General features: G+C 43.1%; 1 protein-coding gene across 1 annotated transcript in view; it reads left to right on the top strand.

The window, feature by feature from the left end:
* The first annotated feature begins 1,350 nt into the window (after positions 1-1,350).
* The window catches only part of LOC149463127 (uncharacterized), a 32,374-nt gene continuing 10,831 nt past the window's right edge, over positions 1,351-22,893 (top strand). Inside the window, exons 1-7 of the mRNA XM_089675842.1 lie at positions 1,351-2,299; positions 3,358-3,499; positions 4,976-5,134; positions 9,022-9,074; positions 10,643-10,815; positions 14,626-15,017; positions 17,290-17,386. Of these exons, the coding sequence (XP_089531968.1) occupies positions 1,381-2,299; positions 3,358-3,499; positions 4,976-5,134; positions 9,022-9,074; positions 10,643-10,815; positions 14,626-15,017; positions 17,290-17,386 (1,935 nt within the window). The 5' untranslated portion in view covers positions 1,351-1,380. The remainder of the gene's footprint in view (positions 2,300-3,357; positions 3,500-4,975; positions 5,135-9,021; positions 9,075-10,642; positions 10,816-14,625; positions 15,018-17,289; positions 17,387-22,893) is intronic.

Genomic DNA, 22,893 nt, shown 5'->3' with positions numbered 1-22,893 from the left:
TCTCTCTCTTCTCTCTCTTCCCTCTCTCCCCCCTCTCTCTCTCCCCCCTTCCTTCTCTCTCCCCCCTTCCTTCTCTCCCCCCTTCCTTCTCTCCCCCCTCTTCCTTCTCTCCCCCCCTCTTCCTTCTCTCCCCCATCTCTTCCCTCTCCCCTCTCTCTTCCCTCTCTCCCCCATCTCTTCCCTCTCCCCCCTCTCTCTTCCCCCCTCTTCCTTCTCTCCCCCCTCTCTTCCTTCTCCCCCCCCTCTCTTCCTTCTCCCCCCCCTTCCCTCTCCCCCCTTCCCTCTTCCCCATCTGCCCTCTCTATCTGTCTTCCCTCTCTCTTCCCTCTCTCTCTCCCCCTCACTTCCTTCTCTCTCTCTCTTCCCTCTCTCTTTCCTCTCTTTCTCTTCCCTCTCTCTCAGATCGTATGGGACTGCACACACACAGTATCGTTACCCCCCCCCCACCAACTCTTCCAAGGTCTACTGATCTCCGGGCAGCAAGAAATGTGGGCAGGGGGTGGTAATCATACTGTGTGTGTGCGCAGTCCCATATGATCTGTCAGTGATTGTGTATCATGTGCTCGATGAATGACAGGAGGGAGAGCCCAGAGAACACAAAATAGCTCACCTCCTCCAGGCTCTTTCTTCTCCGCCATTTCTCCTCTCCCTGCTCCAGGCCTTCCCCTGGTCCTGGCTCTGAATGCGGGCGGGGGAAGGAGCTCGGGAGAGCTGACAGGAGGGAGAGGGGGAGAAACCTCAAACCGGCTTTCAGCTGCTGGAGTGAGAGTTACACAGTGCATCCTTCTGCAACTGCTCTCCCCCACCACACTGATCCTCCTGCTGTCCGGGCCACCTACAGGAGTACCGATGGTACCCCTCTGATGGTGACCTTGCATGGCACAGTCCACCGCTGCTCAACAGGTCCCTTCTTCCGGGGGGTGGTGCCGCCCCCCTAAAAATTGCCGCCTTAGGCAAACGCCTTGTTTGCCTCACAGTAGATACGCCCTTGAGTACATTATAGCAAAATAAGCGGTGTCAGCAACTTTTAGTACATTATATGATGACTGCAAGGGGTAAATATTCATGTGTTGTAAACGATGTTTGGTCTCTGTCTATTTATCTACACAGTATATTATATACATTTGTTCCCAATACAATAAATAAAGAATATTTCTCAGTAAAATTATACAAACCACAAGTTAAATCACCTTTGCAGTAAATCAAATAACTTGCCTACAACAATGAATTATTATGTTATTCAAAAAGAATGTTGTTTTGGGCATATAGGAAATACAGAAAAACAAAACAGAAGTATCAAATACAAATTGCTTTCTTAACTGGTAACAATCTGTTTAACTTTTATTCTAGAGCCGCTGTAGTATATCTTTTCCATCAGGGATGCGTGCAGGCTCCTATGTGTTGGAAATGGTTGTGGAAGATTTCCCCAACAAAAACATTCACCTTACCTATTATGACCGGACAGTGGTCTACAAAAATAGTCCTTACCATCGCAAGACCAGAGAGGCACCCAACAAACCAGAAAATTATTGGTACTGGGATTATACAAGTGAAGAACCATGGACAAATTCATATGAAAGAACCCCATTCACAGACTTTGTCACAGATTATACTCATTCTGAATTGTTAACCACATTTATAGAGGTCACAGAAAAAACAACTGAGACTCTTTCTGAAACTACAGAAGATTATATTCTCTACACTACAAAGGAAACTACTGTAGAGGAATCTACAAGTTTTCCCATTGAAAGTACTGCAGTGGAGACAACTACAGATTGTGTCACAGAAACTACTGAGGACAGTACTCCTGATTTTTATTCCACAGTTGAAGATTTTACTCATCTTAGAGAAACTTCTATAGATACTACTCCATTTTTTTATGAAACAGCAGCATTTACAGATTATATTACAGAAACCTCCGTAGACACTACTACTCAATTTGGTGAAATAGTAACATTTACAGATCATTTTACAGAAACGTCTGTAGGCACTACTCTTCTTGATGGCACAGAGGAAGCCTCAAGTAGTCCCACTGACACTTCTGTAGACACTACTACATTATTTTATGTCACAGAACTCTCAAGTCATCTCCCAGAAACCACTGTAGGCACTACTCCACATTTTTATATTACAGAAGCAGCTACAGAATATTCCACTGTTGTTCATGAGACAACCCAAATTTTCACCGAGGATGTGACCTTCCCGGATGAAACTACTGGATGGGATTTCTACCCGAGTTCACATCCACCAATCTATACAAACCCCTTGAGTAGAATCCCTCTACAGTTTTTAGTAGAAGGTGAGTTAAGAGACAATTGTGGAACTAAATATATTTTGTGAAATACTTTAAAAGTCACAGTATTTATATAAATCAGCCATGTAAGTAGTAGATCCTTGGTCCAGGAGTGTGTCTGGTCCAGAGGGACACTTTTCTATTTCACAAACATGGTATGCTTTCCCTTTTATGCCACACCTGTGTGATGGAGTTAAAGTGTAGGTATAGCCAACATTTTTTCTTTTAGTTTAGTTTTTGCTGTCTGTGGCCCATCAAAGAGATTTGCTTTCACTTGCTGTGCTGGAGACTTAACAGGAAGTGAGAGAAAATCTCTACAAAGTGATAGAAATACCTCTCTTAGGCTAAGTTTAAATGTCGGTTTGGGGCGGTAAAAATGCATGGTCAAGCCAACGGTTCTCCCCTTAAGTTGCAGTGGCAGTGAATGTGGACAGAGGTGTTCACATACTGTAGGTGTATACATACTTCACTTGGTGCCCAGGACAAAAACTAGCCAACATGTTGGCTGTAGGTGTATACATACTTCACTTGGTGCCCAGGACAAAAACTAGCCAACATGTTGGCTGTAGGTGTATACATACTTCACTTGGTGCCCAGGACAAAAACTAGCCAACATGTTGGAATTGGTGGGAGGCAAGCCCACTGAACATGAGCCATTCAAGCGAATGGGGAAGTGCTGCAAACACCCCGCAATCAGCAGCCTAATGGTTAGCACTTCTGCCTTGCAGCACTAGGGTCCTGCATGGAGTTTGTATGTTCTCCCTTTGCCTGCATTGGTTTCCTCCAGGTAATCCAGTTTTCTCCCACATTCCAACAACATGCTGGTAGGTTATTGTTTCATGTCTAAATTAGTTCTTGTATGTGTATGTATGCATGTGAAATACTTATCTTAGATTGTAAGCTCCTTGAGGGCACGGACTGATGAGAATGTACTGTATGTAAAGTGCTGCATCAGCACTCTAAATACCTATAATATATAAATCTATGGGAATCCTTAGTTTGGAATACAAACTCTTTCCTTTATAAATAACAGTTATTTTTTTAATATTTTTTAAATCATTCAGCCACTAGCTCAGCTCCATCCTGTTCATTTGGTGAATACAGACCAAGATTTCTTTCTCCAACTCCCCTTCATGGAACAAAAATGCTGGTGAACACTGGAAAAAAATTCCAGCTACACCTTACTGCGCAAGCAGCATATGAAAGGTAAATCACACATCATATGTAACCAGAACTTGTCATAAATGAGTAATCTGACAATTAAAGTGGATCTTGCATGAAAATCCCCCACATACCAAAGCTCAGTGAAAGCTATTACACAAAATGACGTTTAAAGAAAAATGTTCCTGTAGGCATTATATAAAGAAAATGCAGCGCTGTGTGATGTTACTATATTGCGGGCAGATATAAATAATAAATGAAACCAAAGCAAATGAATAAATAAATCAATAAATAAATAAATCACAGTCCAGTAATGGTGCTCGCTGATTCCCAGTGCAAAAGTTAGAAATGCGCACTAACCAGAAACGTATTAATAATACGCATGTGTATATGATATCATGGAGATTCCCCTCTCTTTTCTGGTCTGGTAATGGGCAGGAGCTGGAGATACCAGACCAGAAAAGAGAGGGGAATCTCCATGATATCATATACACATGCGTATTAATAATACGTTTCTGGTTAGTGCGCATTTCTAACTTTTGCACTGGGAATCAGTGAGCACCATTACTGGACTGTGATTTATTTATTTATTGATTTATTTATTCATTTGCTTTGGTTTCATTTATTATTTATATCTGCCCGCAATATAGTAACATCACACAGCGCTGCATTTTCTTTATATATATATTTTTGGGACTTTTATGCGTTTTCCTTGAATGTTCAGCTGCTGACCATTGGAGCGCTCACTGTATTTTTTATACTCTTCTGTAGGCATTGCTGACATTACTGAACCTCACTGCAGGATCCTGAGCACAGATGTCATCCGAACTCATCTCTATCTGAACATTGGCTTTATACTATCTTGTAATCCATAAACCATGGACTGAGCCATTCCCCGTCCCGCATCACACATAAACAAAGAGGTGATAGTTGGTGATATCAGTGCCCTTATATGGACACATGACATATTGATGACATCACCAGCATTCCGCCCCTTTGTTTGTTTGCTGTGGGGTGTGGTATGACCCGGCCCACAGCTCACGTAATTACAAGATAGCCGAGGTTCAGCTACAAATTATTTTGGAGGACACCCAAGTTCATCTCTAATCCTGAGAAAGCTCAGGATCCCACATCTTGCAAGAAGATGCTCCAGCACTTTGCGAGAAGGCCTAGTGCCATCGTTATTACCTAGTAAAGGGGAAAGTCAGAATATAGGGTGCTTTGTTTTTACATTTTAATTCAAACATTTTATTATTTTATTGCTTTCACTGTTTTTACATGGGGGAACGTATCGACAGCATAGGCAGACCTTGCATTTTCCTGCAATCCGCTTCAAAGAAATCATAGGCATTTTGCCTATAGGCAATACAGCTTGGTCACCTCTCAGACTGCAGTGGGTGAATGCATGGTGAAGAGAGAGTTATTAAATGTAATATTAAGCTGAGTTTTTTGTTTTTATTTTGGGTACACGTATATAATATTTTGGCAAGCGGTAAAACATTGCATTTTTCTGTTTTATAGTATTGCAGACTTTAAAGTCAGTGGGCTCCCCGGCATGACCAAGTCATTTGTATCCTCATCACAATCTAATACAAGGAGCATGGTTGTGGGATGGACACCAAAGGAAGATAATGTAGGAGAGCATGTGGCTGTTTGCTTTGTGGCAGAAACTACAAATGGGTCAGTATGGTGCTGCAAAGTTTAAATTCATATTGTTTTGTGTTGATTTTATTTTCTTCTTGCAGCAATTGTTGAACTCACTCAACAGCTAATGTAAAGCTAACCATACACAAATAGATTTCTCTCGTTCAGTTCCACAGCCTAAACAAGAGATCTCACTGTATTCCCCCATCCATGCTAACACATCGACAGCCAGGGCCATGGATAAGGGGGTACCACCAGTCCTCCTGTACGGGGCCCAGGCCAGCAGGGGGGCTCAGGCAGCTGAGTAAATCAGATGTGGGCAGTGAGGGTGATTGGCACAGCGGGGAGGAAATTACTGGAACAGATCCCCTGTATGGCCCTGTCTGCAGCAGCTGAAAGCTGGCTTCTTCTCCTCTCCCTCCCACTGGCTTTCAGCTGCTGCAGGGAGAGATATACAGGGGATCGGTTCCAGTAATTTCCCCCCCTCTGTACCAGTCACCCTCCCTGTGCACCATATGTTTTCCCCTGCTGCCAAGCCCCCCCCCCCCCCCATGTGCCCCCATCCCTCAGTGCTGCCAGCTTCCCTCCTCTCCTTCCCACTGGCAGCTGCAAGTACACAATGGGATCCATCAGGATGAAGAGTGGGGAAGGGTCTGGTAAATATATCACATTTACCAGCCCCTTCCTTTCCTGAAGAAACACAATGAGGTTGATTTACTAGAACTGGAGAGTGCAAAGTCCGGTGCAGCTGTGCATTGAAACCAATCGGCTTCTAACTTCAGCTTGTTCAATTAGGCTTTGACAAAAAAAGAAGTTGGAAGCGTATTGGTTTCTATGCAGAGCTGCACCAGATTTTAGACTCTCCAGTTTTAGTAAACCAACGCCAATGAGTGATCAGTACAAATCACTCGCTGTGTACATTCATAAAAGAAGCATAGTAAACAGTTTTTTGGGGGAAGGGGGGCCCTATCAGGTTGGCTGTATAGGGCCCTGTGGTTTCTAATAGCAGCCCTGTTGACAGCTATTGTATTCAGGCAGCCACAGCATCCAGCAGCTGCCTGAATACCCAAACAGTGACTACATCCAATTGGATGCAGTAGTTATTCGGCCAGCAAATTTTCACCTGGCACCTTCAATTTTTTTTTTTAAAGCGTGTTGAACCTGGTGATGCCAGGGTCACCCACAGTTTGAAAATCAAGCATTGTACAGCTAGCATTAGTGTCTGGATACAATTTGAGTGGGTTATTTTTTAACAGTTATTTGGGTTATTTAGGTTGGTCTGCAGACTCCTCACATTTCATAGTTTTTGGTCATTTCTGTCATTCTGACAAAATAAGATCTCTTTCAGTGTGGCCAGTTTAAATCTATTTAAGTGGTTGACTGATGTGTAAAATGTACTTTATATTTCAAAATTTTAACCTTAGTGGTCTCCTCATATGATAATAGTCCATATCACCCACCTTACACATTAGCCTGTGACATTTATCTGACTCCTTTTTGTACATTTGTTTTATTGTGTGCAAACATTTGACTTTAGCATCAAAAAAATTATTAACCACCTCCCGCCCGCCATATAGTAATATGACGGACGCAAGTTGGTTCTCTCGTTCTGGGAGGACGTCAAATGACATCCTCCCATTCTCACCGTGCATGCACGGCTCTGGGAGCAATCGGCGGTGCGTTGTGTCCCTCGGACACAGAGGATCACCGATCACGGAAAGAGCCAAAGATGTCGGCTCGGTCATGTGATCAGCTGTGTCCAATCACAGCTGATCACATGTAAACAAGGAAATGCCGGTTATCGGCATTTCTCTCCTCTCGAGCTGTAACGCTGACAGCTCGAGAAGTGAGGAGAGCCGGTAATCAGCTTTCCGTGGAGGGGACATGTACACTGATCATCAGGGCACTGATGATCAGTGTGCCCTGATGATCAGTGTAGTCCCAGCAGTGCCACCTGTCAGTTTCCATCAGTGCCTTGTGTCAGTGCTCATCAGTGCCTCGTGCCAGTGCCCATCAGTGCCACCTCAATGCCACATATCAGTGCCTACCAGTGCACATCAATGCCACATATCAGTGCCCATCTGAGCTGCCTTTCAGTGTCACCCATCAGTGCCACATATCAATGCCAATCAGTGCCACCTATCAGTGCTGCCAATCAGTGCCACCTATCAGTGCCTATCAGTGCCGCCTAACAGTGCCAGTCAGTGCTGCCTAACAGTGCCGCCTATCAGTGCCATATATCAGTGCCATGTATCAGTGCTCCTTTTCAGTGCCCGTCAATGATGCCTGTCAATGCCCATCAGTGCCACCTACCAGTGCCTCCTCATCAGTGCCCATCAGTGCCACCTATCAGTGCCCATCAGTGCAGCCTGTCAGTGCCCATCACTGCAGCCTCAGAAAGTAGGAGCAAGGAGCACCAAAAAAGAGGTACTGGCCACCTCAAAAAGAAAAAAAATGCAGTTGTGTAAGAGGCTGCAAGGAATGGCATAGAATGATGCTGAGTGTAATTGTGGGGTGACGATCTGCTTTAATTCCAGTTACCAAGAACAATTTACTATGTAGGAACTCCCTGCCTTGCACACAGCAAGGACTAACTGCTCATTTAGTCTAGAGGGTAAGGAAAAAAAAAGAGATCCTTACTTTCTTTGCTCCTGTAGGCTTCCTCCTCACTGTACACCCAGACCAGTTAAGCCGCTCTTCTTCAACAGTTGTCCAGTCATGGCCTCTGTCTTGCACTTTACATTAGGATATCGAGGGCCAATCCACATCCTGAAAGCAGAGGATGGCATTGGCTGCTGGGGGAACAAGATATAAAAGTATGTCACCTTATTCTATATCTTCTAGACTAAACAAACAGTTAAAGGATAGGTTCATCTTTAGCAATGTTACATGTTACACCCGTTGCTAAGGACCAAACACCGTCATCCCCTTCCCCCCTCCTCATGACAGTGGGCGGGGGTTCCTCTTCCCTGCAGCCGCTGTCACATTTGAATTTTGTACTGCCACGCCATTCACAGAGATCTGTGAATGAATAAACCTACACTGTGGCAAATAGCTTGTAGTTCTCAATGGACAGTGCATTGCTCAGTGTACTCATAGTCCAATGAATCTTTCTCCAGCTTTCTAACTGAAAGCCCTACAGAGGTACAGGCAGAAAGCTGGAGGGAGAGTATGCAGGAGCCTGACATTGCACCCATGATCCAATAATTGCAGGTGCAATACTTTGCAGGCTCCTGTGTACAAAAGTAATAAATGCACATTTTTTACCTGCAAGGTAAAAGGGTGATTTTAACCTTTTGCTGTGCAGGTGAACTGACTTAAGTTAATTTTTAAAGTGTATCTATAGCACATAACTTTTCCTCAGTTAGGAGGGTTAGAACAAGTTGTCACTAGAATGGGACATGGAATGAAATCTTCCAGTGAGGAGACCTGCTGTATATATAGCACAACGAAGAGTGGATTACCCCTCACTTTGGAATGATTTATTCTGACTGTTCTGACTCCGTAATGGGACACAGACAGAAGAAAAAATCTGAGTCTACAACTCTTCTAAAGTCAGAAAAAAAAGCACGTTTTGGTTAGAGATGCACTTTAAGATTGTAATGTACATGGTATGTATGTCTGACCATACACAATGGGGTTGATTTACTAAAACTGGAGAGCGCAAAATCTGGTGCAGCTGTGCATATAAACCAATCAGCTTCCAGGTTTTATTGTCAAAGCTTAATTGAACAAGCTGAAGTTAAAAGCTGATTGGCTACAATGCACAGCTGCACCAGATTTTGCACTCTCCAGTTTTAGTAAATCAAACCCAGTGTGGTAAAAGGCAGGGAAGAGAAGTGTATTGTATGTCCTACCTTAAGTGACAAATGGTACTCCTAGGAAATTGCCAAAAAATATATATATATTTTTTTTTTTTACAGGTACCAGTCAGAACTACGATGTATCGTGGTAGTGATAGGACCCTCAACATTAGGTATTACCCTTTATTGTTTAATATATTTTTTGCAGCAAAAACATTAACTTGCACATTTAAGTTCTTATAATATAAGCTGTATCTTGGACACTATTGATACACCTGCCTCTTAGAACGTCTCCTGCTTTTAGTGCATTGTAAAGTTGACTTGTGGCTGTCCCTCTACCTTGGTGGAATCTTTCAGTTGCAGTCTGTGTCATGGTATTGAGGTCAATTCATGAAGAGATCAACACCGCATTAATTTTTAGTTATATATGTAAACCGGGCTAATTGTTATTTTGTACATTTCTAAAATACTGTCAGCAAACACCATGTGATAAATACCAAATGTGTGTGTATTATAGTGAATTGACTTTAATGATTTATCTCTTTTTTTTTCGTTTTTGCGGTATTTATTTCACTATTTTAACAAATGTGTGGTATTTAGCTCACTTTCGATATTTTATTTTAATGAATTGACTCTTTTATCATCTCATGCGATATTTCTGAAAAATTGGTCACGTGACCTTCATATCACATGTGGTAACCTTTAGTGAATTGACTCCATAGTCTTTAAGATGTTAATGTCCCTCACATAGCAGGCTCTTGGCTCATGGCACCTATCAGCCTTACTCTTAAAAAAAAAAAAATGTTTGCTTTTGTCTGAGTTGCCAGTGGAGAGTTGCCTTCACCAAGGGCGGACTGGCCATTTGGAAACTCGGGCACTGCCCGAGGGCCCAGGGTCAGTAGGGGGCCCCATGAGATGCCCCTGGTACATTTTTCATAGGCTTTTTTGAGTTTGGGCAAGGACACAGGGGATCACCCTACTGCCCGGGGGCCCCATGAGTTGTCAGTCCGCCCCTGGCCTTCAGTTTATGTCCTGTGAAAAGGTTGCCTCAAGTCAGTGAATAAAGAGAACTCTTTCTAACACTGTACAATAAAATCTGGTAAGGGTTTCTAATCCTTCCACATTCTATCCAAAACTAAATTAAACGTTTTTGGCAGAGAATGTGAAAGTCCCCATTCACACCTGAGTGTTGTGTTGCCTGAGACTTCAAGCTGTAGCTCAAAAAAATACAAGCTTACCTTTAGTTCATGCTTTTAGATTTTTTTTTTGGCCCCAACAGACTTCAATGGGAGACCCCGAAAAATGCCTGTACTTTGCATACTTTTCCCCTCTTAACTAGCTTCCATTAGCTAAAAGTAATTAAAAATTAGAGCAAGCCTCGACACCCTCAAAAGTGCCTGTGCAAATGCTCAAAAAACAGCCTGGAAAATGGCCAAAGACACTCAGCTCAAGTGTGAATGCAGCATAATAGTTTAACAACCGCACACCTTGACAGATTATAATGTGATACAATTTATTATTATATATTACTATTAAATATATGTGGGAAAAACTTGCCTGAATAAAAAAGAAGAAAAAAGGACAAACCAACAACCAAACCATTGTAGCACCACATATTTACTTGTGAATTGATACAGTCTTATGTTGCTCTCCTTGAAAACCCTTTGGAAAATAATGCAGAACATTTTATCTGAATGAGCCTGTAGCATTATATAACACGTTACTCTTTCCTACCCTGCAGACACCACCTTAATATGTCATGATAACACCATGACTTTGATCATTGCTACGTCAGCGGATGATGAACTTAATAAAATCCAGTTACGCTTGAATGATCCCAAGTGTCTGGTTAGCTCCAACAGCACTCACCTTATAGCAAGTGTTGGATACAACTCCTGTGGCACAGTGACTGAGGTAATGTGAAGGAGTCATTCTGCTTAGTAGGACAGTACTTTCTAGGTGTCACCGGTACTTGGAACTGGAGGCAATTTTTTTTTTAATTTTTAGCTCTTCAACCCTGTTGATACATGAGCCTGGTGGACCTTTTGTTGTTTCCTGTAGAAGAAGCAGGTCTTCAGACTTGCATTCTTTCAAAATGGTACCTATATCAGATAAAAAAACGTATTCAGTTAAGATAAATGGTGTATAGCAAATCGCTGTCACACAGGCTTCCGATGCAGACTACAAATGGTCATTTCAACACACATTATGAAAGCATGGTCAACTGTTGTCCCCATCAGGAAATCTGCCATGAGAAATGCCATGCAGTCATTGCTAGAGTGCATGTGGACATGCCAGCATGGGGAACTGCATGTTGTTTGTGTTGTACTGTGGGGTAAGCATCCCCTCATGGCAGGAGGCCAAGTTACTTCTTCTGGCCCCCCGTACTAAGGATAGTATCTTTTACACCTGCCAGTGATACCTGACCTTTCTCAACATTGACTACAGAGTCATTTTGAGGGGAATAGCATTGAGAGCTGATTTTCCTCCACCAGCCCTTCCTCATACACTTGTTTACCATTTCAGCCTGAAAGCAAAGAGGGGAGCCACTCCACATACTTCATGAGGCCTTGCACACCTGTGGTTCCAAGTCTGGTCCATAGGACAGGTTCCATTCTGCAGCAGGCCCTAAAATAGGGGCCCAACTGTTCGACAGAGTACATCACGTGGCAGGCCACCATACCTATGGACCCTCCATAACTGGTCACCTCTGCTTCCTCTCCCAAGCTGGCTACTCCTTCGTACTTTTACTCCTCACTTCATAACCCAATGGGTTAACTTGTAATTGTATACTTTGTTCTCAATACCATATTCACTGTAGGCACACTCTTCTCCTAAAGGATCAGAGCAGATGATTCTTTACTGAATAATTTATCTTCCAATACAGACATTGCTTAATAATCACAGCACTTTAGATGTTAATTTGATGCAGTGTTCAATATACTGTACATTATTTATCCTCTTCCTTAAGTGAGTGCTCTTTTGTTGGAATGAATGATAAAAGCTCAGTCCTTCATCCTGTATCAGGGTCTCACTAAGAGGTTACCCCACTCTTGGTATAATGAGAACATCTCCATGTGTATGGTATCACTTCCAACTCCTAACAGACCATGAGGCCCACCTCCTCCTGCATATATCTCTTCTTAACAGGAAGTGACACAGCAAAGAGATATCACACCAGAGCAAAACATTAACCCATGGACAACCAAACAATATCCCTTAAGTACCTGTCACCAATAACATTTATGGACCTGTATATAGATTGGACGTAGGTGCAGGAGAGCAGCAGTGCTGAGATAGAAATAAGGATGAGAAAAAATTAAAACAAGGGGTCAGGGTTATAGAACACTGTGCAGACATATACTGTCCATGTATTCCATAGTCTGTTCAGCCTGAGGCAAGATGCAGACTGTGCTTGGAAGTGGGGTGTGTTCCAGAGGCAGGTAGTGATGGGGAGGGGGGGGGGTGCCAGATGCAGGCTGTGATGGGGAGGGGGTGTGTGCCAGAGGCAGGTAGTGATGGGGAGGGGGGGTGTGCCAGATGCAGGCTGCGATGGGGAGGGGGTGTGTGCCAGAGGCAGGTAGTGATGGGGAGGGGGGGGGTGCCAGATGCAGGCTTTGATGGGGAGGGGGTGTGTGCCAGAGGCAGGCTGTGATGGGGAGGGGGGGGTGGTGGCTGAACAAACTGCCCAATACAGGCATGCTGTGTGTCTGCACAGTGTCCTGTACCTCTGAATGGCCAGCCACAGGATGCAAATTGACTACACAAACACAGTTTAGCTTCAACAAGACAGATGACTGGCAGGATGAACCAGGTACGTCCGGTGAAATAAGTACAATAAATGACAGAGACATATGATTTATTAATACACATATGAACACATTGTACATTAGGGTAACATGCACTTTAAGGCGAGAGATCATACCTTACTTCAGCCTTTTTCAGCCATGGTGCCCAGGCACCCTGGGCTGGCGTCAGGCTTCTTCAGGGGTGCCTTGGCAAAATGCCTAAAAATTGCCAAAAAATTGTATACAATCCAGCAGGTGAATCAATGCTGCCTGTTAGTTACACAAAGTCACAGGTTTTCATTGTGCACTTTTATGACCTTCTAGCTGCCAGCATCCTAACAACCAATGACATCATCAGTTGATAAGGAGGACGTCGGGTACATCCTTGCTTGCCCTTACCCTGCCCCATTCTGTCAGCACTGGGGTCACATTAGCTGAGTGAGAGAGAGAAACTGAGAGACACACTGGAATACTAGCTAGTACCAGAGTGCAAAGGTATATTTGATTTGGAAGAATAAATTACCACTAACATTGGGTGTACCATGTGTGTGTATGTGTGTAGAATAGTTTTTTACATTTTGGAATGGGGTGCCTAGAGATTGTGCAAAATTTTAAAGGGTGCCTTGAGATTATTCATAATTTTAAAGGGTGCCTTGACAAAAAAAGGTTGAGAAACACTGCCTTACTTGTCCAAATAAGTCTGACATTCCCGCAAGAGCCCCTCACAAGTCATATGCAAATACCATCTAGTCATATCTACATAGGCCTACAAAGACCTCCCAGCCTTCACATGAAAGTGTCTAAAGACAGGTCAGTCATGTGTAATTACTATCCCCGTAACCAGAACATTTTGTAGTACAGTGGTGATGCTCCACACCATACATAACTTACTCCCACATAGTCTGTTTCATTCATGATATTTCCTTAGATATATATGGATGCTGCTGGATCAGCCATTCTCAACCAGGGTTATGTGGAAAGCTAAGGTTCCTCCAAAGGTTGCTGGGGGCCCCTGGAGCTGTGGCTAACCGACTTCCCATCTGTTGGTAATTGCATAGTCTAACATCATTCGGCAGAGCTAGCAGCATTACACAATGATCTTTTCAGGCCTTGTGGTCACTGAGGGGGAGATTTACTAAAACTGGTGCATTCAGAATCTGGTGTAGCTGTGCATGGTAGCCAATCAGCTTCTAACTTTAGCTTTAGAGTTGCACCATCCAGAGATTCCAGAATCTTCAACAGCAGAAGGCACAGCCAAACCGTTCAGCCCTGCTACTGGCAGCCTGTAAAACTCTGAGAGGTGGAAAGCTGCTGCAGGTTGTCGGTGCACAAAGTGATACTAACGTTTAGGGTAGTATGCGCCCAGGGACAAATCCTTGGAATGCAGGCTTCTTGCTTTCTGGGCATTCATCTTGTACACTGCCTTAAATGTTGTAACACTCAGTCCAGTGCGTTTTACAGGTTGCCAGCAGTGGGGCTGGATGATGCACCTGTGCCTTCCACCTGCACCTAAATATTGGAATCTCATACACAGAGGCTAAACGTCCAAGTGTAAAGGTGGCATTCTGACAACCACTGTAACACGGGCATTTCTTTCACTAACTACCAACGTAAGGAGCATTTTTCCACAAAATAATTTTAGCAGGGGTTCCCTGAGACCTGAACATTATTTCAAAGGTTCCTCTGGGGTAAAAAAGGTTGAGAAAGGCTGTGCTGGATAAAATGCTGGGAATAGTGGCAGAAACAAGTAAATGTCATCTTTAGTATGGGCGAACATTTTATTTATTTATTTTAAGATAACCCTTTCCATACAAAAACCCTAGAAAATGATTACGTTACATAATATTTATTAAAAATGGAAAGAAAGTGCTAGTCATGTGCAGAGCTGTGTATATATTTCCCTAGCCATTGCCTATTTTGCTTCTATATCTCATAGGAAACGGAGGAAAATATTGTGTTCAAAAACACAGCCACTAACCACGACACATCTTCTGTGATCACAAGACAAAATGGGATTTCTATCCCCTTTAACTGCTCCTTCCCAAAAAAGAACAGAGTGTCAGCTTCATTCCGTGCCTATAATTCAGAGTTCATATTCACTGAGGCAGGTTTTGGTAATTTCACCTACAAGATCCAGTTCTTCACAGATAGTCGATTTGTGGATGTGAACACACAGTCTCCCCTGGAGGTCACTCTGAAAGAACTACTGTATATGGAGATTCAAGTTTCTTCATCCGTGCCCAACATCCAGTTATTTGTGGAGTCTTGTAAGGCTACGCCACATGACAATCCATCTGATCCCATCTACTATGACATCATCAAAAACGGGTATGTTTTATTACTTTTCACATAAATGACAGTTTTTATTACCTGCCATCACACTGAAATAATTAGCATTGTAAATAGCATCTGCTATTTATTTTGCTCTGCTATGTCTGTACAGGATTTGTAGAAAGCCACTGAGCCAAAAAAAAAACAAAACAAAAAACACCAGTTGTCATAAGGAAGCTAGACACATCTGTACTCAGCTATCTAAGGAACACTCTCACAGACACAGCATTTCATCTCTACATATCCCACAAACAATACTTAACATTTTGCTGCTGGCTACAGTTCTTGCTTCATACTTGTTGTTCGGGCACTTGCAATCCCGTCATGGGTGAAAACTTGCAGATATTTTTTTAAGCCACAGTTTTTGTCCTGACCATGGGGAAAAAAACAAAGAAAAAGCAATCACTATTCGTTCTAAAGACAGCTAATAAATACTACTTACAAAGCAGTCATCTGTGTGATAAGTAGAATTGGGCTTTAAAGTACACCTGTCATGGGAGAAAGATTTTGGCTTAGATTGATGGGGCAATATGTGGGTTTCTAGAATCAGTGCTGGGACAAGGTCATCCAGTGCCCTGGGGCAAAGATGCCAAATTCCCCCCCCCCATCCTCCAGTTCATGATGTGCAAGCTTAGGGGATCCTGCACACAGCAGGCATAATCACTGTGGAGCTCCTGATCTATCAGCCAGGTTTTGCATTGACCTGAGAGTGCACAGTGTTTTGTTTTTTTTAGATTACATTTTATTATGAGAATGCAGTTAACAAGAACAATGGCCGCATTTTCATGTCAATTTGCTTTAACCGAAATTATATGCAGGTCTAAGCTCATCCCTTTGACCTAGAGCAGGGGTCTCCAAACTTTCTGAACAAAGGGTCAGTTTACTGTCCTTCAGACTTTGAGGGGGCCAGACTGTGGCCACTGTAAATAGAAAATGCCATTGAGTTAATGGGAGTAAAAAATGCCCTATCGCTGGCATTAGTGGGAAAAATAATGCCCTATTGTTTGTATAAGGGGAAGGAATAGTGCCCCATCATTGGTGTCAGTGGGAAGAATAAGGACCCACCATTGGTGTCAGTGCAAGGAATAGTGGCCCATTATTGATATCAGTGGGAAGAATAGTGCCCCATCATTGGTATCAGTGGGAGGAATAGTGCCCCATCATTGGTATCAGTGGGAGGAATAGTGCCCCATCGTTGGTGTCAATGGAAGGAATAGTGCCCCATCTTTGGTGTCATTGGGAAGAATTAGGACCCACCATTGGTGTCAGTGCAAGGAATAGTGCCCCATCATTGGTATCAGTGGGAAGAATAGTGCACCATCATTGGTGTCAGTGGAAGAAATAGTTCCCCATCAGTGGTGTCAGCGAGAGAAATAGTGCCCCATCATTGGTGTCAGCGAGAGGAATAGTGCCCCATCATTGGTGTCAGCGAGAGGAATAGTGCCCCAAGGGCAGATAAAAGCAAGCAAAGAGCCGAATCTGGCCCCAAGGCCACAGTTTTGAGACCACTGATCTATATGAATGAAATAGAATAGATACAAATGTAAAAGATTTACTTTGTATTCCTCTGTCTTGCATCTGTACATTATTTTTTAAATGTATCCTTAGTTAACATTTTTGAGAGCAGCTGCTGCATTTACACAGCAACTCCCAACTGTAATTTAAAAAAAAAAGGGGGGGAGGGAATCTAAGTGTACTCCTTCATTTCTTCCCACTCTTACCCCCTTACTTACCTTCCCTCAATCCCACTGGGCATTATACACTCAGTGAATAGGTAAAAACGTCGTACCATATTTACTGGGAACTCATTATTTTGTGCCCCTGAAAATGGATTCTTCCAAAGACAGTCGAGGGAAAAGGCGGGGGGGGGGGGTTGTTCTACCATCGACGGGAGGATAGTTAACCTCCATCAGTTACCAACACCCGTTTTAATCCTTACCACTCTTTCTAAAGAGCCCAGGCTGATCTCTCCTCCCTTTTTCGTAACCCGCTGCCTCTTCTTAGCATTACGGGGATTCCTCCACCCTTCCATCCTGCCCATTTTCCAACCCACTTTCATTAAATACACCTCCTGGCTCTAATTTTGACAGTTGGGAATTGCTAGCAAATATGAGGGGGAGCAGCAGCAGCAGGACAGGACAATGGGGTGTCCTACACACACCCTAAGTACTTGAAGTAATTTTTTTTTGGGTGTGTGCAGTGTACCCAGTATTCACAACTGGTTAATATCAACATCAACAATTCAGTTCCATTTTTATTGCTGTTGCAGGTGTATAAAGGATAACACAGTGGTGGTTTATCCCGGATCAAATACAAAGTACAGATTTGCAATGGAGGCATTTACATTCATTGGAGATTATCCAGAGGTAAGCACACTGAAGACTGATATATACAAAATATATATTTATATATAATATATATTTATTTTTTTTACATTAATATATATACTGTACAGGACACTACGGATGGGTCTTGGAAGGCAGGTATGTTTGTGCATTATTTGTGTTGTAGTCCTTTTAAAGAGGACAATTTTAATATAGTTTTGGAGCACTCAGGGCTGGCTGGTGAGGAGAAAACCGATTTACAGTTCTCTCACAATTGGTAAATACTCATTTGGGACCTGGAATTTAGAGGCTCAGGGTGACTTTGGGTGGGAAAGGGCCTCCAACCTTGATTGCAAAATGTTTTTATTCCTGAAGGGGTTAATCCACCTGCAGGAGAGGCCTGAAAACTGTCAGCAGGTGTCTGTGAGCTGAAGTGTGTTGCAGGACTATCTTAGGAGGAAGAGTGATGGACTGCTTTGGACAGAGACACAGTTAAGCTGCTGGTGACCTTACTTTTTGAGGCAGGTGGGCGCCTTTTTAATTTGCCGAAGAAAGCTTTTTTGTTTGTGTGGTTTTTGGAATAACAATAAAGACTTTACTTTTACAAGCAGCTGGCTGGTGATTTCGGGCTCCCCATACTACTGTATATAATAAATATATATATATATATATAGATGCTCGGTTTGACACTGAAGTCCGGGAAGATCAATGAACTACGAGAGTGCTCACCAGCTCCCTCGAAGTTCATTGAGAACTACAAGCCATCAGCCACAATGGCTGATGGTAGTTGTAGTCCATTCAGTCACAGAGCTCCGTGAATGAATGATGCGTCCGTGTGCGTGAAGCCCCGAATAGCCTTGTTGTTTTTGAATTGTGAAAGCAGGTGCGGGGAGAGGATCCCCCACCCGCTGTCAGGAATAGGGGATCGGATGGGGGCAGGTGATTTAGTAATATGTTACACCCTAAATATGGGTGTAACATGTTATTAAAAGTGAATATTTTAAAGCCATAGACAAGAAGGCCTTTTCCCAGTCTTTTCCATTTTGTTAGGATCAGTTGGCATTCAGGTTGTAAGTGTGTGAGACATTATTATTATTATACAGTATTTATATAGCGCCAAAAGGTTTGCTCAGCGCTGTACATTATAGTGGGGGACAGAACATGAGACAATACAGTAACAATACAATACACGAGGGGTTCGAGGACTCTGCTCTTTTGAGCTTACAATCTAGGAGGGAGTGAATAGTGGTACAGGAGGAAGTGGCTGTGGGGGATGGAGTGGTAGGAGGAGTGGAGGAGATCGGCTGTTAGGTGAGGGCGGGGTAGGCTTCCCTGAAGAGATGGGTTTTCAGGGTGCGCCTAAAGGTGAGGAGGGTAGGTGACAGTCTGATGGATTGGGGTAGTGAGTTCCACAGGATGGGGGAAGTCCTGGAGAAGTCTTGCAGTCGGGCGTGGGAGGTGGAGACCAGGGAGCTAGAAAGTAGGAGGTCTTGTGAGGAGCGAAGATTACGGGTAGGGTGGTATTTGGGTATCAGGTCGGTGAGGTAGTTTGGGGCAGCATTATGAATGGCTTTGTATGTCTGTGTTAGTAGTTTGAATGTAATGTGTTGGGCAATCGGGAGCCAGTGGAGGGAATGACAGAGGGGGGTGGCGGATACGGAGCGGTTGGTAAGGTGGATGAGTCTGGCCGCTGAGTTCAGGATAGACTGAAGCGGGGATAGTCTGTGATGAGGTAGGCCAGTGAGAAGGGAGTTGCAGTAGTCCAGACGTGATATGAGGGAGTGAATTATGAGGGAGTATCTGGGGTTAGGAACGAACGTATCTTGGAGATGTTGCGGAGGTGGAGCCGGCATGAGACATCATGACATCAGAACATGATCTGCCCTAGGCTAAAGAAGTCTTTAGCACAGTTGGATTTATTTCGGCCAATGTACAATTGTTTTTTTCAGTGGCTTCAATAAGTTTTTTTTTTTTTGTGAACACTAAAAGCAATGTGAGCAAAAGTGTTTAATGCACTATTGCTCAGTAGTTGGAGCGCTCTCACATGTCTCATGCTGTGGCTTTGTTAAAAATTCCAGGTTTAACATGACTGTAAATAGGTTGTTTAGGCCAATCTGGCCCAAACAAGCACATTTTTGTTACAGAACAATGCAGCTACTTAATGGGCTGAGGTAGCATTTCCTACATACAAAATATTGCAATGTGTTCCGGCAGCAGTTCGGGCGACTTCCCATGTGCCGCTGGAACTAGAGTCAGACTGAATGCTTCTCCACTATTCAGGAGAAACCTTGTATTTTTCTGATTGAATATGACTTCCACTGATTGGCAGAGGTGGAAATCATGATGTCATATCCCCTCCTCTTCACCTCGGGCAATCAGAGGAAGTCTTGTGTTCACTGCTAATAATACAAGGCTCATCATGAATAGTGGAGGAATATTCAGCCCAACTCTATTTAGTTCTGGCATCAGATGGGAAGCTGAACATGGCTAATGCTACTACAGTATATTACAGCGCACACAGTGGTCACATAGATATGTCATAGAAATAGTTTGGGACATCTTAGCCAGACAAACTATTAAAGTTATACTAAACTGGATATCTACTTTAAAGTGATGCTAAAGGCTTACATTTTTTTTCTAAAAATAACAAACATGTTATGCTTACCTGCACTATGCAATGGTTTTGCACAGAGCAGCCTGGATCCTCCTCTTCTCGGGTCTCCCACAGGCTCTCCTGGCCCCTCCCTCCTGTCAGGTGTCCCCACATCAAGCAGCTTGCTATGGGGTCACACGCTGCTCTGTGTGTCTATTCACACACAGAGCTGCGGCTTAGACCCGCCTTCTCTCTCTTCTCATTGGCTCACTGGCTGTGAGGAGAGGGAGTCCCGGGCTAGCTGAGACTCCAGCCGAGACTCCAGTGCACATCGCTGGTTTGAAAGGGGTTTAGGTGAGTATTAGAGGGGGGGATGCTGCACAGAGGTTTGTTTACCTTCATGCATAGAATGCATGAAGGTAAAAAACCTTGAATCTTTACAACCACTTTAAAGTGTATCTAAACATTTTTTTTTGTTTAGATACACTTTTTTTTAGTTTTTTTTTTTTTTTAGTTTTTTAGTTTTGTTTTTTTTTTTTTTTTTAGTTTCCAATGACATGGAGAAGGGTTAGAACCTCTGTTGAGTTTTTATAGCTTTCTCTGCCCTATCTCATAAAATTTACTTTCTTGAATTACACACTCAGACATTTGTAAAGCAGTCTAGCAAAAAAACCCAGAAAGTCGTTTTAACCACTCTACTCAATTCAAAATGAAAAAAAAAGTTTTGGCTTTATAAAAATGTTAAATGTATATTATTATTATTTTTATTATTATTATACAGTATTTATAAAGCGCCAACAGTTCGCTCAGCGCTGTACATTACAATGGGAGACAATACATGAGACAGTACAATAACAATACAATGCGATACACAAGGGGTTTGAGGGTCCTGCTCCTTGGAGCTTACAATCTAGGAAATGTATATTTTTAAAGCAAGCAGTACAGGTTCCTGAATTGGACCTAGTATCAGCCAATTGTATATATATAAAAATGCAGCGCTTGAAAAAAGTGAATATAAAACACAGTTCAGTGAAAAAAGGTGCTCCGTATATCCTAGTGCAGATGGTAAGGATTTACACTAACCAGATAGCGTAAAATAATACGCATGTATATATGTGTATCCTGTGGAGTCCCCTTCTCCCCTCAGATCTGGTCAGATAAATAGCCAGGAAAGGTAGATATGGTCAGATGAATAGCCAGGAAGGTAGATATCCTACGCCCTCTTGTGGTGAAACAGCAATCCAGCAGATCAAACGGAATAAACCTTCCTTCACAAGAGTTGATAAGGAAATCCTTTGGGGCTGTGAAAGTTGAGGAAGCTCCTCACAGGGGACACAGGATAATACTCATAGTGTAGTAGGTAAGGTTTTTAATAAGTAAAGCATCAATACACAATGAACATAGGGTACAGACAGGTGTAGGTGAATACACTGACCCCCTGGAATTAAAGATGGCCGCCGGGCCTCCTCGTGGCACCGGCGGCTTAGTGTCAACGGCGTCCTAGGTCCACCTGACGCGTTTCGTGCGCACGCACTTCTTCAGAGGTGGAACAAGGACCGCCGTGACCGTCTTCTCAATCGTATATACCATATCTGGCGCATGCGCACTGGAGCGGCGCCATCTTGCCGAAGTCCGGGCGTCCGCAATCAACCAGTGCGCATGCGCGGGTGCCATTTTACCATGGGCATAGATAAATGTCAATATCTAGACGACGGCTCATTGCTAATGGAGTCCGAGCGTCCGTGTTGCGCAACCGCGCATGCGCGGGCACCATTATGCCATACACCAAACAACAGGATACCCAGCGCTGACAGAGACAAAATGATCGTATCTAAGTGTCATATACGCTATAGTAAAACTGCATATTGAAAAGTGTGGGGAACCCCCTCAGGGGATATCCAATATAGAATAAAAAGAATATTTAGACAAATTCCCATAAAATGTGGATTGGCAGGAACAAGGATTCATAAAATAAATGAACAAGTGTCATAAATACGGGGCCAATAAATACATAGGTCCCGTAAATACTGTAGTAATTAAAATATGAATTGTTAGCCAAAAGGGGTATAAGACCCTGCACTTAGGTAACAATCCCATAAAAAGGGGGGCGAAGCAACATGGTAAATTGGCATTGTAAAACATATAAAATACCTGTCACGTAGGGTAAATAAAACACATGCCTATGTTCAGCAAACACTATAAAACAGATGTCATAGGCCTGTGACATAAAATACAACAACAAAAAACGAAAGGGTGGATAAGATACAGTTCTAATAAGCATCCTCAATGGATATGTAAATATTGGGGTTGCACTAAATGTATGGTGACCATACACATGTAGTGAAAATGAATTGAAAGTTAAAATAACAGATACAGTGATCACCCATAGGCACAAAGAATCAACGTGATTTCTCGTGCCAATAACATATGATAAGCTCTAACGGGTTCAGCTGTTATCAATATAGCAATTGACGTCAAGCTCAACATTCAAGCCTGCGGGGTGCAAAGTATCCAATTCGAAAATGTATTTGGTCTCCATCTGTGAGACCGCCCTGGTCTTAAAAGTTCCTCTCCAGTGTGTGGTTACTATGTCGATGCCGACAAATCTAAGACTGGAGGGGTCTCTATGATGGTGTCTCCTATAGTGGAGGGACAGGGAGTGTTCCTTGTACCCCTTTTTGATGTTATTGACATGTTCACGGAGGCGGTCTCTAAGCCGCCTAGTTGTCCTTCCAATATATTGCTTGGAGCAGGGGCATTCTAATAAGTATACAACATACCTACTGTTGCAACAAATAAATTTATCAATATTGAAGGATTTCTTAGTCTGGTTGGAGGCAAACGTATCTATCTTTCTCTTCCTCACCCCATTACATTTACAAGCGATGCATTTATTGCATGGGTAGAAGCCAGTGTAGCTAAACAGAGAGGGAGGTGGTGTGGGCAGGGAGACCAC

This window comes from Staurois parvus, unplaced genomic scaffold, assembly GCF_062004578.1.
Source record: "Staurois parvus isolate SC_StPar_1 unplaced genomic scaffold, SC_StPar_1.0 ptg000159l, whole genome shotgun sequence".
NCBI classification, from domain to species: Eukaryota; Metazoa; Chordata; class Amphibia; order Anura; family Ranidae; genus Staurois; species Staurois parvus.
This window is presented reverse-complemented; position numbering and strand designations above follow the sequence as displayed.